Here is a 20,676-nt window from a genome sequence, read left to right on the forward strand (position 1 = left end):
CAAAACCATAGTCACAAGACAAGGACAATGACAAATCCAAACTCATATGGATTGAACTTGTGCAATCTTAACGTCTTGCCACCTGGCAATTCAAGGGCCTGCCATTGCTTCCAAGTAGTTACGCAAACAATTGAGAACATGTAGAACTCAAATGTATAGACAACTTAACTGGAATGGGCACAGAAATGTCAGCACGATGGGTTATAAACCTCTACTTGTGTGCTAGTGATGATATACATGTTTTATTCTTGATTACTTCTTGAAACCTTTTTCAGGATCTTTTAGACTCCCACTGTCTCCTTGACCTATACGACTTTCTTGCCAAATATTCAAGAGATAGTGTGGATTCTAATCAAGACAGACACTTAACATAAGTATCCTTAGTTGGTCTTTGTTTTATCCAAAACATCACAACTTACCAATTTCAAATGTACAAGAGTAGAAAACTTTTACTCTTACATTTGATAAGCTTTTTAAACCTTCTTTAAGACATGTCACTCAAGTTACAATCTTGGAGTATAACTCTATGAGTTGTTTTGGAATGAAGTATGAATCATCTTCTTGATTTAACCACTTTAACAATTCATAACTCCTCTTCTTAACTATCAGAATGTACTTAAAGGATGAATTGTGATAAGGTCTCAAAATCATTAAGATGACCTTAAAACATGATCCTAAAGTACTCTCCCATCTTTTCAGATTTGAGAAACTTTTATCCTTCTGCCTAATTTGATTCTTCTTATTCGTTCTGTCATACATTGAAAATTTTCCAATGTTTCAGAATTATACTTAGGCTTGTAACTATAATCATATTTACTAAACCTTAGTAAATCATGACGAATAGTCTTATCCATCTTTTGTAGTGGACTTTGACAAGTGCACAAGAAAGTGTACTTGATCCCTTAGTCCTTCTCTTGACTCACACATCCATGTGAACAAGTAGTTAGTCTTAATTTTTCCGAAACTAGAAAGTTCTCATTCATCATGCTATACAACTTGCATTATTCCAAGTTCCGGTCCAATTGAGACTTGGGTGATGAGAATCTTTCCTTATTTGGTAAATTTAGACACTACCACAAATGAACGAATCAAATTCATATTTCCAATATTGCTATAAACATACAAACATCAAGTTTTCATGAATGTCGTTGTAAGTAGATAAAAATAAAGTAAAACAAACTTTTATTTATTTTAAAATGCGGAAAAAAACTTTTCCTTACAATGTAACTTGAAATGAAAACTATGTTATTACTTGTTTCCTAGAAATCTATCATAACTCCTAAGAGTAGCTCAAGAATCCAATCTCAATCAAGCAATAGAAATCCATCTTTGCGATCAGATTCAACATACTCTTTCTTTAAGTTTCTGTACTTTTCTTTGATTCTTAAAACATCAACATGTGACCCAGTCACATCATGTATCAAGAATCTCAGAATAGAAACTTAGCAGAGTTAGATAGTGGACTTTACCTGAAGTAGAGTCAAACTTATTGACTTTAACATCCTTAGGTAAATTTGACAGCTTCGCAACTAATGCCCCTTTCTTTGGCAATGGACCCTTGATAATGGGACTATCTCGGACTTAGCCTCTCTCTTTACCATTTGGTCAACTGAGTTGACTATGGCCGATCCCTTTCCATTGGGAAGAGAGAGCTTTACTGGATATCCAATGTCATTATTGTCAATGTCCATAAAGTTTTAGGAAGTTGATCTTAGCAAGTAGATAGGATCATTAAGGGTCTTGTCATAGTTTGTTTCATAGGAGTCCTAAAGGAGCTCACTATGTGACTTAGAAAGTGATTGAACCACCATCTTTCTCAAAACTTTGACACCCAACTCTCCCGGCTTGTCAATATGTGACTAAATCTCCAAGATGTGATCGCACATAGACCTTTACTTGCCAATAGGGCTTGAGTGACCTTAAACTTTTCAAGAACTTATGGGTGAGGGGGAATAATTGGAGGAGGTGAAAGAAGTATGATTTCCATGGGACATCATCTTCATTTAGGAAAGCTTGTTTCAAGAGATTTGGGAAGCTCATAAATGTCTAAACCAGACATCTTTTGGGAGATATTCAAGATAGTTGATCTTAATTACTTAATATGACACCCAATATGAAATATTAAGGCTAGGACCCAACAAACTATTTTATAACTTAGAAGAGGGATGTCACAATCCAAGCTATAAAATATTTGAAGGTAGGTGAATGACGATTCACCAATTTCCACCCAGATAAACAAAATGTATTATTAGGTATAAATTGGATTTGAAACTCCTAGATCTTTGAGATTCATTGAAATGTTCAATGGCATGTTTCAATCTCGAGTGTGCCCTTCAGGTTTTGTGACTGGGATGCCGAGGATCACAAAACAAGGTGTGACGTAACCATGCAAATTACTTAGTACCCTTAAGTGTTTACCCCTCAATCGATGTGCCGGTTAACCACACACGCTCCATCGATACTATGATAAACATTAAGTTACCCTTTTCCTACCTTATTAAATACGATTTAGTGTGCCGGTTAACCACACACGCTCCAGTATCGACTTAAACAAAGTGCAAAGTGTAATTTCATGGATTAGCACCTTATTCACATTTTCCTAAGTAACTAAGATTGGGTATTTATAAAAGGTTTAGTTAATTAGTTTTATCATTAATACTTTTAATGAAGGGAGAATTCTAGTCCTTGTCCTACCAGTTCGGCTAACGACCCTCCACCGGTCAAGGAAGCGGTGGGTGAGAGTGGACACCCATTAAACTGTCATTTTATAGGCAGTAACCTTATACCCCCCTTATAGACCAGCTTCGTGAATGAGACCTACTAACGGGAAGACTGACTTTACTCGTATATATATATATATATATATATATATATATATATATATATATATATATATATATATATATATATATATTAACTTCTAATATAATAAAGTATAAGGGTTGAATTTTAACTTTTAAAATTCTAAGGCCTAACTTGGAATTAAAGTATTCATAAGTGAACACTTTTCAAATTCCAAAACTTGAGGGCAAGCTTTGAAATTATTCAAAATGAATTAATTCCATAACTTATGTGTTTAAAGTAGTTTTAATCCAAAAACTCTTCAAGTTCCATAATTTGAGGACAAGTTATGGAAGACTTTAAACTAATAAAAGAATGTTCCTTTTCTTTATTTTATAACGTATGGAACTAATTAAGGTTACATTTTTTTATTAATTATTTAATGAAGAGACTCTTAAACCTCCATAACTTGAGGACAAGTTATGGAATCATAAAACAATTTAATGAGGAAAAAGACTCTTCATTTTGTAACCTATGGCAACTTTTATGAGTTTTAAGATTCATAAACATGACTTTTAAGTTACATAAACACATTTTATGAACTTCTTTTAGATGAATTTGGATTAAAACCAACTATCACATAACTTTTCATTAATTTAAATTCACTCATTAAACAAGGTAACACAAAAAACTTTTGGTGATCCATAACTTATTCTTAAGTTATGGAATTCTTTAAAACATTAACACCAAATTTGTAACTCCATAAAAAATTTGAATCAAATTTTTTTTTTTAAATCTTTTCATATCCATAACTTATGGAGGTTTCAAAAAATAAAATTTTTTAGATCAAACTTGTAAAACTAATGAAATAATCATATCATTTTATCTTTTACTAAATTTGACCTAATTCAACTCATATAGCAAATTATTCAAATTTTACAAATAATTAGTTTTTCATAAGAACAAGTAATTATCTTAAAATTTGACAAACTTCATGTTTTTTTTTCTTTTTTTTTTCAATTTTGAAAATAAAATATTTGTATCAATATAACAAGAAAACAAGCCTAGGCTCTGATACCACTTTTGGGTTTTGAGCATTCTAACACTCGTAAGTGTACATGCAACCCTAAATACCTTGGATCCATGTTTTCTCTATTATACATGCAAATATGAACCTCGAAGGTATTATCCTAATCGAGCATACAAAACAATGAATATAACAAGATAAAATACATACCTCTTTGATGTAGAATGTCTTCATGAAGCTTGAGTGCCTAATGCCTTAAGTATGACACCTCAAATGGTTCACACAACACTAAATACACTTAGAATAACTTAGAGAGAAACACCACACTTCATGAAAATCGACTAGCCCTATTACTCACTCATAGTGGCCGATTTTCCCAAGAATATGATCACTATATATTGTTACAATTAGGGTAAACCCTTAATTGTCATGGATTTCCATTTCCTTGGATCAATGGGTTCAAATACACCATGGAGCATCCTATGGGTTTTAGCCCAACTTGATAATCCATGGAGCACTAGCCCACTATACAAGTATAGATGATTTACACAATCAACCCATATATTTAATTAGTCTTCTTTTGATCACTTAATTAATTTTAAATTAATTCTTGATCAATACTAGTTAAATAATCCTATTAATATATTAGAACTTATAATATATTAAATAATCCTTAAGTGTTATTTCTCTCGTTATAGTCTATCCAAATGCATGATGTCATGCAACCCAAATGGACCATGTCGGGTTGGGTCAAGTCTTACCAATTATAGTTATTGACTTAGACATTAATCCAACAATCAATTCATCTTTTCATCTTCAAGGGACTAAAATGCCAACTCACCAAAATAGAAGGGTCATAAAGCTAACCTGGAATTCGGGTTGTTAAAACTTTTCCAATCCAAAATTAAGGTCTGTTTCTAACCGGTAACATTAAAACCATTCCCAACAGCCGCTATGTTTGGTTTTAAAATGATATAACTTTGACCTTCCTGTAAAAGGTCACAAAATCTAGAAACCTTTTGTTTGAAAACACGAAAATGGTATTTTGTACCCTGTTAAAACAAATAATAAAACATTATTGATCGAAACATATGTAGTATTTAGTGGGTTTAAAAAATATAACCAACCTCCTCATCCATGATGATCATTTCAATCGATAAAACCTGGTTATTCTTTATAAAATTCCAAATCTTTAACACCTGTACTTTGAGATGTGAATCATCAGCAATATGGTCAATGTCTTTTAGGTATAGTTTATTGCATATATTCATTTCCTGCAAATAATTGATAGCATATTGAAATTAATACCAATTTTGCACATTTCATTTCAATTGAAAGCATATGATTGAAAAGCAATGTATTACATCACATATATAGATACTGATTAAACACTTAACAGAATTAATTAGTATTAACTTTTTTTTATAATTAAACAGTTAGTATTAAATACAAAAAATTAAAAACATATTACACCACATATATAGATGGAAAACATTATCGTTTCACATATTGTTACATATACATTCACTTTCTATTTATCAAAATATGCAAAGTACATCTATATACAATCAAGACTATCATTTCCTATGATTGTAAACACTCATTATTTAATAAAAAGCAAATACATAACTCTATGATTGTAAACGCTCATTATTTAATAAAAAGCAAATACATAACTCCATCAAAATTCATTCATTTGATGAAAAGTGAATACAAAACTCTTGAAAAATTTTAATGTTTGCATGTTATTGAATCCATTTCCAGATATAGTATATCAAATTAACAAAGCATACCCAAATTTCAATTTCATTAATAATGACATGCCATGGCTGATTTGAACTCATCAAGGGTAAATTTGATGACCTCTCAGCTCTTTTTTTTTTTTGCTCAAAAACAATGTACAAATGCTCAAAAGAGTCATTTGAAGATAAAGATGGAAATAAAAGAAATTGCTCATTAGAAATCAGGGAAAAAAAACAAACTTAAAAACCAAACATACAACAAATACATTCACATACAAATAGATAGATGTACATATACACACTGTAAAAAGTGAGTACACCGAAATTGATTTATTTGATAGAAAGTGAATACAACACTCTTGCAAAATTTGACTGTTTGCATGTTATTGAATCCATTTCCAAATATAAAGTAACAACCCAAGGAATGACAACAAATTTTTTTAATTTGAAGAATAAATCAGTATATCAAATTAACAAAGCATACCAGAATTTCGATTTCATTAACAATGACATGCCATGGCTGATTAGAAATCAGGGAAGAACGAAACAGGGACAAATACATTCACATACAAATAGATAGATGTACATATACGCACACAGTAACAAATACATATACAATGTTTAAACCATTAACATAAAGAGTGCCTATAAACAATATATTACATCGTTATTGCAAATATATACATACATTAATAGTGACAAATACATTAAGATGCAAATAAATAGAAGGCGACTTCAAGATGAACACACTGAATAATTATAACAAAATATTTTTAATAACATACCTAAAAGAATAACAGAAGGCGACTTGAAGATTTGATAATATTGACAAATAGATTCCAATACAAAAAGATAGAAGGCGACTTCAAGATGAACACATTGAATAATCATAACAAAATTTTTTAATAGCATACCTAAAAGAATAACAGAAGACGACTTGAAGATTTGATATTACGTTCTCTTTTGCTCTGAAATTTGGATTCATTGTGAATGAAAGTAACCGTGAGAATGTATTTAAAATCATTTGATTAGGTAAATTACGATTTTTTAGGAATTGATAAGCATGGTATATTTGAAAGATATGTTTATCGTTTTAAATTAAATAATGATTATTTAATTTCTATTTGTTTGAATGTTGCAGAAAACAGTCAAAATGACGTCCAGAAATTAAGCAATCGATGTGTTTAATGAAGGGCAATATCAGAAATTAAGATTATGAAAAAGAGTGGGGAAATTCGATTGAGGGGTGCTATTTAACTTCCATGTCTACAAATTCTACTCATTTATTAGATTAGGGGATTTCGGTTTCTTAGACTATTTCAATGCCATGCTTTTTGGTGACAATTTTTAAAAGATACAATCTTTTTGTGTTCATAAAAAATAGAATATATATATATATATATATATATATATATATATATATATATATATATATATATATATATATATACACATATATTGTGTGCATGAATGCACCAATAGGAATTGAGGAATAATTAAATAATTAAAAAATTGAATAAGGGTAATTATGTAACTTTAGAATGATAGTTAAAATAAAATCCCTTAATTAATAGGAATTACCATAAAAATCTCTTTGAGCAACTACTTAACCCTAGCCCTAAATCTAACTCATCATCGTTTCTAATCCACGGCTTCTGCTTCTTCTTCTACAATCAATCATCAAGATTCAAAACTTATTACCAGGTAATTATCCTTCTCCAATCAATTATTAAGATTTTCTTTCTTTTAATAAACTCATTTTTTTCTTTAATCGATCAGTCATCATCGGTGATGATGGTGGTGGAGGGAACTTGTCACAAGAATTGATGGAAAACGCGTGTAGCCTCTTCCTCGTCTCCTCCGCTACTTATAAAATGGTTCGATTATGTTTCAGGCAGTCATGGCCAACACAACTTCCCCTTATGTCCTCCAAGTCCTCAATCTCTCCCTCTTATAAGTTATCTCGTCTCACGGTTGGCTTCTTCTACTGCTCTGCTTCTTCACACGACTAAACCCTTGTAACTGAAGATGAAAAGGGCGTCGCCACCAAATAATTTCAATTCCAGGTACTTTTAATTTTTTTTAGGCTATTAATTCAAATTAACATCTGATACTGGTGCACATAATCTGAAAAGTACTTAACTTTTGATTGTGAATTATGTTTTCCAGATTTCAAAACCCAATTTTGATTGCCAAAACTTAACCTAGTATATATGGAAGAAATTAAGTCACTTACGGTTTTGGAATTTCTCAGATTCAATATTTGCACAAACAATGTAATGCTACTATTATGTTTTAATCAATCATCTGTAATTTCCTTTATCAAGTTTAGGTTTTCCTAGAATTTGGCTACAAATTCAGTCGAGTAATTGATCTTTTTCAAAGGATGGAAAAAATTTATTAAGGTTTTATCAAGACCTAAAAATACATGTTTTTATCTAAAACCAAGTCTTGATTGATTCGATCTACGTCACTCAAAACTCAAAAGTGGGCTCCTGTGTGGTTGGTGTGCCACTTCAAGTCCGTTGTTGATCTGATAAAGAAGGATTTAGTTTGAGGAAGGCTACAAATTCTTTAAGAATATTTAAAACCATTCTGTAAGAATAGTTTATTCTGTAAGAATATTTTTGTTTGTATTCTGAAAGAATTGCAATTAATTATTTGTATGCTTAAGGTGCAGTTGTTAGGATGATGCAAGAATGATGAGGAAACTTATGAAAAAAAGATATATGATACTTCATTCTCAAAAAAATGAAGAAAAACAATAATATTCTTTCATAATTTCAAGATTCAACATCCAAAAACAGCAATATTCACTCAGAATTCAAGAATTCAAGAAGAAAACATGGCACACGATAGTATTCTAGCGGAATGTTGTTATTTTTTTTTAAGAATGTTATTCATTTTTGTTTATATTCTTTTAGAATTTTTATAACTATATTAAAATGTATAAGACTTTTAGTCTGTAAGAATATGTATGAATTTGTATTTAAGTTCGGATGTATAAGAATATATTAGAATGTTTGTTATTTGTGCATCTGATTCGTGAATTTTGCTTTTCTTCAGTAATATTCTATTAGAATAAAATTCTGAAAGAGTATCATTCTAACAAAAAAATATTCTGATAAAATAAAATCGGTAAAAATTGAAATTGAATTAATTAAAAAATTCAGATTTTTTTAAATTAGGAGAACTAATCATCCCTAAAAATCCGAAAATTTCGTTTTATAAATGGAGTTAATTGTCCAAAATACCCTTTTGATAAAAATTGTGTGATTATATGATACATGCTACCCTATGGTAATATCATAAACCCTCAGATGATGATTGTTGATTCTATTAATCCGATGGTCCAGATCTGTGCATTCTGACACACAATAGTTACTGGAAACAATATAACTTAACCATATATATATATATATATATATATATATATATATATATATATATATATATATATGTATGTATATATATATATATATATATGTATATATATATATATGTATATATATATATATATGTATATATATATATATATATATATATATATATATATATATATAGGTTCAGGTTCATTTGAAACCATTCTAATTTTGTGAGACCGTGAGACCAAATCTAAAAATAATTTTAAAATGCAAAATAAATGGAAAAATCCAAAAAAAAATTTTAAATATTACTTTCGGAACTTGAATTAACTTTAAAAAATAAAAAATATATATAAAAAAAAGTAAAAATTTTTTTTTTTTTTTTTAAAAATACGTGAAATATTCTAAATAGAATATTACACTGACATATTCTAAAAAATAATTTTAAAATGCAAAGTAAATGGAAAATTTTAAAAATTCTTTTTTTAAATATTATTTTCGGAACTTGAATTAACTAAAAAAAATAAAAAATAAATAAAAAAAATCTATTTTTTTTTGAAAAATACGTGAAATATTCTAAATAGAATATTACACTGTACATATTCTAAAAAAAATTTTAAAATGCAAAATAAATGGAAAAAAAAAATTTAATATTATTTTCGGAACATGAATTAACTAAAAAAATAAAAAAATAAATAAAAAAAATACGTCTCACGATCTCACAAAATATAGGTGGTCTCAAATGAACCTAACCCTATATATCTATATATATATATATATATATATATATATATATATATATATATATATATATATATATATATATATATATATATATATATATATATATATATATATATAACCATTGTTCTTTGTTCCATTCGGATTTACCGTTGATTAAACTATATTAAACATCTTATAATAATGAAAATGATGCATATAACTTTTTACATGTCAAAGCGTATTTTCCTTTATAGAAAATAAAGATACTGTGGATAGAGTTTGATATCATCAAAAGTAATTTATTTACAATATAAAAAGATAGAAAATCATAAGTGATGCATTATTACACATTTTAAAAACGATGTAATTAGCTTTTTAAAAGTTTCTTTTTATTTTTTATTTGTTTTAGAAACGGCAGATAATATATATATATATATATATATATATATATATATATATATATATATATATATATATATATATATATATATATATATATATATATATATATATAAAAGCCAAAAGACGATTAGCTAGTAGCTAAAAGATCAAGGCTATAAGTTACAAAGGAAAAATGAAAACATAAATTAACAAAAATGTTTAAAAGGAAAATACTCCAATCAACCAAGCTACCGCAACCTTTAAAACTTCGGTATATAAACCAAGCGTGTGTCTATGAGATAACATTATCCGTGATTTTGGTTTGAAGGATTCCGAGATTTTTGAACACCTTGCTCTTCCTTGCCTACCAAATATACCAAAATAGACAGAAGATGATGGTATTGAGAATATCATTTTTCGAAAACAATTGCCCCTTGAGGTTGCGAAATCAATAATCTTTGTTATAGGAAAATTGTTTGGATGGGATTTCACACCATTTAAATATCCGATTTTCGATTTTGATGCAGACCCACATAAAGGCACAAAATGTATTGGACATTTATACCCTCCAAGCAAGGTTAGAGACCACCGGAAGTCCGCCTAGTGTAGCGCTGCATACAAAACACCTAACTTTTTTTATAATATTAAAAACGAGTTAACTTTTTGAGCGCTATGGGATATTATTAAGCATTTTATAATGAGAGATGATTTGTACACAACGATTTTTCTCCATACACAATAATGGATGCTTTATAATGTTGTACTGTGTAGCTCTATAATACATACATTATTGTGTATGAGAAAAAATTGTTGTGCACGAATCACTTCCCTTTTATATAATATATAATATTGTAGTCACCCAATCTACATGTATTAGATAATGAATTACACTTTTATTAGAAAACAAAATATCATTACAAACATAAAAACCAAAGACACCATTCTCAAATAAAATCTATTTGCGAAGATTAAAAGACCGAGATTCACGGATAAACTTCAATAACCGATTGATAGGTGCTAATGTGTTTTATAGTGTAGCGAGTGAATCCAGCCTCATGAAACACATAAGACCATTCTTTTAAAGTTCGTTCTTTCCCCGTGCTTGTATGAGCCATCATCACCATGTCAAGCATCAATACCACGTCTTCAAACTCATGGTTTTCTTCAAGTCCAACAATTGACTCTACGATGATCACCTTTCCTGTATCTTGGGGAATAGTCTCTCGACATTTTCTTAGTATGTCAATGCATTCTTCGTCTCCCCAGTCATGGAGCACTTTCTAAAATATTCAAACATGATTAATGGGGAACAGGATAAAATCTTTTGAAAGCCCAACAAATCATAATGAACCCTGCCACTGAACCAATATGGCCTACCATATGAGTGAGCATCTACCCGCCAGGTCCACCTCATATAACAAAAAATATCCAAGAGGTTCGTTGTAAATTGCACTTACAAAATTTCTGATTTGAAGGTGTTTGAAAATTTGACAAGTATTAATGACTGTGAGTTCTCATCAACGCACGTTATTTCTAGATTAAAGTATGTGAGAATCAAATCCTCAAGTAACTTAATGTTCGAATGCTTAATTCCAAGTGACCACTAGTCACTTTGATGTTGGCTATCAATGATTTCGTCTAAGTGTTAAATGTATTCAATAAATAAGCACTCTTAATTACTTTCCATTAGTCCATATATATATATATATATATATATATATATATATATATATATATATATATATATATATATATATATATATATATATATATATATATATATATATATATATATATATATATATATATATATATATATATATATATATATATATATATATATGTGTGTGTGTGTGTGTGTGTTTACCACTTGGAAACTTTCTACTATATTGATCAGCAATCGGTAAATAGGTAGGTTTTACTAAAAGATTTTAAATAAATTCACTAACCATTAGATAAGTAGCATCAGCTTTTGGAATATGATCAAACATGTTACCTCCAACATGTTCAACACCTTTACATACCGGAGCCACCGACACTACATGAGGCAGATCGAAATTAATCCCTTTGATCCATGGACAAGCCTCAACAATCAGTCGTAAAGCCGTTCCATCACCACCACCAACATCCACCACCGTCTTCAGCCCCTCAAACACCTCCGGACAACCCTCGATCACCGCCCCAACTGCCACCCGAGCATCACAAGCCATTGCATCATCGATGAGCTTACTATGACCAGGATTCGCGGCTGCAAATTTCCATACATCATCGCCATGTGCTGCTCCAAAAGGCAAGTTTTCGTTGCTCAAAACCCTAGCACTTAGCTTGTGCCATGGTGCTAACATGACTGGACTGCTCTCTAAAAGCACAAAATCGGCCATACTATGCTTTGCATGCCTAGTTAGAAGCCGGGACAAAGATGTTTGAACATATCCATGGGATGTTTCTGATATGGGTTTTTCTTGAAATATCTTATACTGGATTAAGAACCTCATGATCCTATACAATGATGATGATGAACACCCAAGCTCCGATGCAAGTTCAGAAAGTGTCATCGGGGTTTCTTGTTTTTCGAGGATATCGGGTATACCAAGCTCAATCGCACACTTAGCCACAGCCATTGGAGTGAAACCAAAAACATATTTCCATATTTCTCTTGCAGCTGTTTCTTCTTCTTCTTTGGAATCAATTTTCTCCATGTTAATTTCTGCAGACATATTTTATCTTAAATTGAATGCATAAATGTGAGGACAATCAAGGTCCCTTTAAATAACAATAAATCTTGCATGGTGGGATTTATGTTCAATTATTTGTTTAGGTGTTTTTTATTTTTAAATTGAATAGTTGAACGTTAGGTGTGTTTGTTTTTAAATTGAATAGTATAATGTCATTAATAAAATTGAGTGTCTTCTCAACAACCTTACATACTCATGGCTATCGACACAAACACACACACACATATATATATATATATATATATATATATATATATATATATATATATATATATATATATATATATATATATATATATATATATATATATATCCTTGTTTACGTAAACTCAATCAAACACATACACTTATTCACTTTCTCGGTACACCAGACAATTATGGTACATATAGAACAAGTCATACACACATACATATATATAGCCTTATTCCATATGTAGTATGTACCCCAAATTTTTTGATGTATCCACTAAGTAAGTCCGGTGTTGTTTGTTTTTTTAAAACAAAAATCTATAAAGTCTGTGGATCAACTCTGCAACTTTCTGCAGTAGAAGAGGTGGACAAACGGTTGATGACTGTAATAAGAAGCGTGTTTGTTTTTTTAACATCTGAATATTGCTGTAGATATTAAAAAATTAAAATAAACTGATTTTATAATACGAAAATAGTTTTTAATACCGAAAATTTAATGATTTATGATATTTCGGCAAGAATTTATGATATTTCAGCAAAAAATAATAATAATTTAACAAAAAATAAAGATATTTAGGCATAAAATAATAATATTTTAGCAACAAATTATTATTATTTAATATATAAAAAAAAGAAAAAAAATCAAGCAGAATAAATAAAAAAACAAAAAAAATGTAAAATAAGATTTCAGGAATATATAATCAATATTTTAGCAAAAAAAAAAAAAAAAAAAAAAAAAAAAAAAAAAAAGAAGAAGAAGAAGAAGAAGAATAAGAGGTTGGAGGAGGTAGTAAGAGACAAAACAACTGTTGCACCAAGAAGAACACACGCAACCGTGTTTTAATTCAAACAGCTGCGAGATGAAAAGTGTTGTGTTTGTGCTACGTCACATATCAATAAGAGGTCTGAAGAAGTTTTTCTGAAAAACAAACAACACCTAGTTGAGTTGTATATTTGACTTTTTATGCAAGTGAATTTGTGCATATACTAACATATATATATATATATATATATATATATATATATATATATATATATATATATATATATATATATATATATATATATATATATATATAAAGCATATTATACATTTTTTAAAATTTAAAAGGTATAAACTCTAATACATCATATACAATCATGTTATGCTTATTATTAGCTACTACCCATATAACGTATGTATTTAATTAAATTAAATAAACAAACATAACATAGTAGTCGTATGCACATAAACCCTAATCAGATGCTACTCTTTTCTTTCACGCTACCATCACACTAACAGTGAAGCAGCATCCTCTGTTCAACATCACAACATTCATCGTCTCAACGATCCCTCTTCTCTCGCAACAATTTTCAGGCTACCAATCCCCACCACGATCCATCTGTACCTCTCTCTACCCAAACTTACTATTTAACCACACCACCACTCATCGTGACAGAAAACACAATTATCTTTGCTCCATCTCCGTCACCATATGGTTGTGAAGCGTTAACGGGCACCTTGCTTGGAATCTGACATCGGTACAACACCTATTACATAATATACCTCTTAATATGTATACTTTTATGGTTTCTAGGAATTAATTCAGGAATGAAACACTAATCTCATTTGTCATATTTTTCTCTAAACTCACATTTTCTATGAGTCAAATACCCAATAACTCTAAATCGGAGAGTCGTCATCACCGGAACCCCCTCCCCTATGACTCCTCCTTTCTCCTCGACTAATATCCCACCAACATCGCAAAACCACCTAATACCGACCCTTGCATCACCAATCATCTATGACCGTCGTTCCACTTCATTTATGTCCCTAGATCCTGCATCACTTCTTTATGTGATGAACCCCCACAACACACCCTGCTATGATCTTTATGAAAAAAAGGTAATACATCTCTTGTATATTTGATTTCCCTAAAGTAACTTTTGATTGTTTTTTTAAAATTGTTGATCACTTAGATATGTAGCTTATAGAAATGATATTTTTTAATGATGTTAAATCAATTTAATTGTAATGTAATTTTTCTAATCTAGGATTTTGATTTATCTCATGATCAATGGTCGTGATATTGAAGTATCCAACACCAGGGGATGGGGATGCGATCATGTGAAAATGGTTTCATTCTTCCATGATTAAAAGGTTAATCATATAGAACCAAAGGTAAATAGTGTCACGTATTATATTTTTTTCATTAAAATTTACTTAAATGTGTATGAATTCTTAGCAAAATGTAGGTTGTGATGTCAATCAAAATTTAAAATAAAAATAAATAATTAAATAAATAAATAAGGGTAAATAGGTAATTTGATATTAGTTTCTACAAATAATAGCCTATAATTATGGTAACCATTGACTTAGTACCTGGGTATTTTCATCCCTTTTTAAAAACACAATGACGATCTTTTTTTCATTATTCACCTGATCGACACATCCCAAAATCGGAACTCCTCTTCTTTGTGTCTCATCCCTCCGGTCGAGTACATTGTCTTCCCCCATTTCATACCTCCATTTCATATTTTCACCCACCGCCACTCTCTTTCTCTGTTTTTTGTTTTTCCCAATCTCTCTCATGCGAGAATCTTCAATCTTTCCACCCCATTTTTCATCATCAGCCACTTCATTAACATAATTCACAAAGAAAACCCAATTCCAGGTCTACAATATTTTCAAGATCTGTTTATTACCTTTCCTAGATTTCTATGTTTCCCAATTCAGAAACACGACCTACAGCGATTGATTTGATTTTCAAAACCGAGAAAAACAACATGTACGAGATTGATTGATATGAAAGGGGCTCGTTTATCTCGTCTTTAATAATAGGTTGTTAGTGTTAAGTGATCGTTGTGGGGTTAGATATTCAATTTGAGATCTAGATGATAGATTTTGAATTCAAGATTGGATAAAGAAATTAATCGAGACATGATGGATATGGATTACCATGGCGATATGCATCGTCTTGACCCCGAATTGTTACAGCTAAATGAAGTGTCTTCTTTGGCTATCAAGTCAAATTCTTATGATGCCAAGAAGTTGTTCGAGCAATGGCTTTCGCTTCCCGAAACCACTCTCTTGGTAATTATTATAATTTAATTTTCTATTTGACGTAAAACGGGTTCTCTTGTGATGCCTGTGGGCAAGTTTTTTATTTTTACAGGTATAAACAATTTTTGTATTCAAGCTTCTTTTAATTTTTATTTCCATGTCTTTGTGCAAGTTTTTTATTTTTTATTATGTTGGATTTTCATTCCCCACTAGGTGTTTGATCATTTGTTTCACTGAGTTTTGGAATATTTAATTATCAGAGCAAGGTTTTCGTCTTCATGTGTGTGCCTTGCTCGTAAAGATGGTATGACTTGTCAATACGTTTTCTTACTTTTTAACTAAAAAATTTCCAGGTGAAAGGGGGTATTGGAGGTATAGTTGAATAACATAGAGAAATAAAAACTCCAAGAAACTATTTGGATGTGGGAATGATGAAAGCAAACCCATTAAAGTTATGTTATTTCCTTTCATAATTACTTGATAAATGATGTTTTATTTATTTATTTAATTTTGTGTATTTTCTTACATCTGAAAATCTTTGATATATATATATATATATATATATATATATATATATATATATATATATATATATTCAAAAATTGGGCAGGAATGTATTACATAGAATACACACTTCAGAATCCAGGGGTTTGTTTGAATGTTAGATAGAAATCATTGGGGTGTTTGGGGTTGCTTCATTTGATAGAAAACAATGGGTGTTTGGATTGGGTGTTTGACAAGGAAGGGAAGGAAATGAATAGCAGTTTTGTGGCTAATATACATATCAGAATGAGCAGTTTTTTGGCTAATATCTATTGGGATGGAATCAATAATTCGAATTCTGTTGGAATGGAATGACGAATTCCAATTATGTTGGAATCACAGAAATTGATGCTTGAAGAATGGACCACAAAATTGAAACATACCTCATTATTCTTTTAGAATGTATTAGTCGTTGTTAGATTTTGATGTAATTATTAACAATTGTTACTCGTATTCTATAAGAAATAATGTACTTGATGTTTTTACTCTTTAATTGATTGTTCAAGAATTTGTTGTTCTACAAGAAATCTTTAAATTTATGATAAAGAAATAGGTTCAAGAATATTTTTATTATTTATGGTTCAAGAATAATTTTATTTTTGAATATACTCATAAACATATTCTGTCAGAATGTCCGAATTAAAAGAATTATAATTCGTAAAATCGGATTTTTAAAATTAATAGAATCTATGATCCCTTAAAAAAATCCAATTTTCCTTTATTAAATATATATTAATTGACTAAATTACCCTTGTAATTAATTAAGATGAGTTTTTCCAATTATATTTAATTCAATAATATATGGTAATCATTTTCTTAAAACAAGTAAATTTGATTGACCCACATTTATGAATACAATAACACAATAATTACTTTAAACAGAATAATCTAATCTAGAAATATGTTGCACAAAAACATGTAATTCTAGTTGGGTAAATAGTCTTTCATCTTATGTTTTTTCATTAAAATTGGGAATTCACTTCTTTTTTTATTGAAAAAGCAATTTTTTTTGTTTTATAAGTTCCAATGCCATCCACTTGGCATATGTGTTTTGTAGTGTCAATATGAGGCGTGTCTACAAAAAGCATCAAGCTTTCTTATGGTAGAATTATGCTCAGACTTTACAATTAGATCTACATCACATGTAATCCTTATTATCCTATGTGTCTTTAGTTCTATGTTTCGGATGAAGATATAAAAAGTTGGAGATCATTTCAATTAAAATAAAATCCTATTTTTGGGTTTATTTCTAAGTTTTCATTTGATGTGTGTTTGTGTCTGCGTTTGTAATTGTTAGATACATTTCCCTAGGACTAGGACTCCTTCACTCTCAACCTTTACTTATGAACTGTACATCCCTACACAAGCATAATAAAAAAAAACATCGCCTAAGCAGTTGTCAGAAGACTTAGCACAAGCACCAATACCTATGAAGCAACATCATCATCAATAACATGGACAACATCAGATGCATAATCATCGTTACATGCCATACTAAGGGCAAGAATGCATACTATATGAAATCGTATGTCAAAAACTTATATATTATATGTTAAGTAAATACCATTAATGTCAGTATAGCATTAGCATTGTACTTTAAATTTGAAATTATGACTTCTATACAATTAGCTTTTTAGTTTGAGTCTTTTTTCTTACTTCACTTTTTCTTTTTATATTTAATTATAATATATGATTGTGTCTTCTCTAGAAAATTTTGTTTTGGAAAGGACAATATACATCTAATTCAAAAATATTCCTTTTAAGTCGTTCGTTAATGCAATGCATATGTAACACTGTATGTAGATGAGTTTTTATAAATTATATTGCAATTTCTGATATTTGTTATTTTGTAACTATATGGCAACTACAGATACTAAAGATGGATAAAAGGATGATTATGGTGACAAAAATGGGGTTACATAGTATATTTCAAGAAATTTTAATTTATATCTTATTCCTTCGAACACATTTGTTTTTTTCCCTCAGTTTCTGCATTATAGATGAATAAAAAAAATTCATGATTATTTCATTTCCTATTGAACTTTCTCATGTTTGAACCATATTTTATGATTCATGATGTAAATTATAATGGTTTTCATGATTTTTCTATTGTTTATATTAGTCTTGACTCTTATCTGAATTTCTTTTTTATGTTTTAATGTAATAATGCAACACCATCCCCCACACAACACATACATCCCACACCTCCATAACAACTAGACCCTTTTGTTTCATTGACATATTAGAACATTCATATGATTTTTTTTTTAATTTTGTACATGTTAAAGCTTTTTGGATAAGGCGTTCTTATATTTATGGAAAATTATTGGAATGACATCGTACTTTACACACTTTTATTTTAATTTTTTCTTATCAAAACACTATACATAAAAAATATGTCTATGTATGTATGCAAGTATGTATGTATTTTTGGCAACTTATAATTTCTTCTTATATAATTATTTTACTTGCTTTCTTTACCTTTGATGTTATTTACATATGTTTTAAAGTGTTATGATTTAACTGATGAAAATAAAATTCAAATAGTGGAAATATCATATTTGAGGAAACTGGTCATTTTAAGAAGTAAAATGCATAGTTCAGTTTAACGATCCAAAAAATAGAATACATATTAATCCTTGCAATATGAACTAAAATTGAAATTATATATATATATATATATATATATATATATATATATATATATATATATATATATATATATATATATATATCCTCTCTAACATAAACCATACAAAATGACTAAACCAATGGCAATTTGTAATTAGCTTTAAAATATAAATAAAAAATAAATTGAGAATTTAGTTTAGGTAGAAAAATAAATAAAATATATAATAAGTCATAAATATCACATTATGTGTTTTTTTTTTCAAATTAAGTATAGATCAATAGATTGAATATCATATACAATCATATTTGTAATCTAAATGAACGCACACCACCTAAATGTATTATGGTATTACTTTTACATGTTCATGTACATATAAGCTCTAATCTCTCTCTCTCTCTCTCTCTCTCTCTCTCCACTCTTCGGTCTCTGGTAGCCTTCCATTACCACAATATTCCTAACTCTTTCGTTACCATCAGCTTCCTATATCAATGTCCATCACCCCTAACCATCTCTCTCTCTCTCTCTCTCTCTCTCTACTATTGCACCATCAGTGAACCACAATCCACTCTCTAATTGAATATTTGATCTCGCTAAATATTAGTAGTATACCCCCTCATTATCTTCTGTTACAAATTGGGTGCTCAGTAATACTATTACGAAATATCGGTCCTTCAAATGGTTTATATATTGGTACTAGTTTGATATGTCGAGCTTTCCAGCAAAATGTCGTTGATGAAGAGATAACTATTGGCAACATGCTGGAAAAATAGGTTTTTTTCGCCAAGAATTGATCTATGTCTGTGTGACGATATGATGTTCCCATTCAAACTGAAAAGAAAGTAGTTCCAAATTCGGCTTAGTTTCTTTATGACAATCAATAAAGGGATAAGCAATTCCAAACGTAGGCGTTTATCTACCAGAAGCGGTATTCTCACATGTACCTAGCTAGAAACTATCCGTTGAAATGAACTATCCGGAAAAAGTAGTTTACCAAAAGGCCACAATGTATTTTCTTGCGCTTAAATGAAACCAATCGCCACATTAAAACTATCTTCCGAAAAAAAGTATTTGTCACCTGCTGCTTTGCGCGGGTGAACGGCTAGTATATATAAATCATATTACATGTTTTTTGAAAATTAAGAGATACAAGTATTATAACACCATGTACCATCTTATTAATCTTGCAATGCAATTGTATACACTCGCATCTCATTAGTAACTTACAGTATTAGATCCTTATCTAGGAAACCCTAAAATCACATATTCAACAATCGTTTCTCCCAAATCTCTTTTGTCTCCCTCCTTACTCTCTTTAATTTTCGGTAGTCCTCCATAACCACGACCCTCTTATGTCGCCGCTACCTCCACCCTACTAATGTTGTCATTACCTACACCGGCGCCTCTCTACCACCTCGCTTCTACATTAAGTCGAAATGAGAAACCTTAAGTATTTCTCGCTGCTACCATCAACACCACCATAACACACCATTTACTAAAAACCCTAACCCTAAAGTG

General features: G+C 29.7%; 1 protein-coding gene across 1 annotated transcript; it reads right to left on the bottom strand.

Moving 5' to 3' along the window:
* Positions 1-10,892: 10,892 nt before the first annotated feature.
* LOC145011153 (acetylserotonin O-methyltransferase-like) lies at positions 10,893-12,769 on the bottom strand. Its single transcript, XM_078969791.1, has 2 exons — positions 11,969-12,769; positions 10,893-11,299 (listed from the first exon to the last, which is right to left on the bottom strand). The coding sequence occupies exons 1-2, from the start codon at positions 12,734-12,736 to the stop codon at positions 11,003-11,005; spliced, it is 1,065 nt and encodes a 354-aa protein (XP_078825917.1). The 5' UTR covers positions 12,737-12,769; the 3' UTR covers positions 10,893-11,002.
* Between the last annotated feature and the right edge of the window lie 7,907 nt (positions 12,770-20,676).

Source organism: Lactuca saligna, chromosome 8, assembly GCF_052625555.1.
Source record: "Lactuca saligna cultivar CGN05327 chromosome 8, ASM5262555v1, whole genome shotgun sequence".
NCBI lineage: Eukaryota > Viridiplantae > Streptophyta > Magnoliopsida > Asterales > Asteraceae > Lactuca > Lactuca saligna.

Excerpts from the sequence above, each read along its gene's own strand:
- LOC145011153 (XM_078969791.1), bottom strand. The coding sequence starts at position 12,736 with ATGTCTGCAGAAATTAACATGGAGAAAATTGATTCCAAAGAAGAAGAA. Across the intron at positions 11,300-11,968 it reads CTGATGCTACTTATCTAATG|AAAGTGCTCCATGACTGGGG; the intron begins GTTAGTGAATTT and ends TGAATATTTTAG.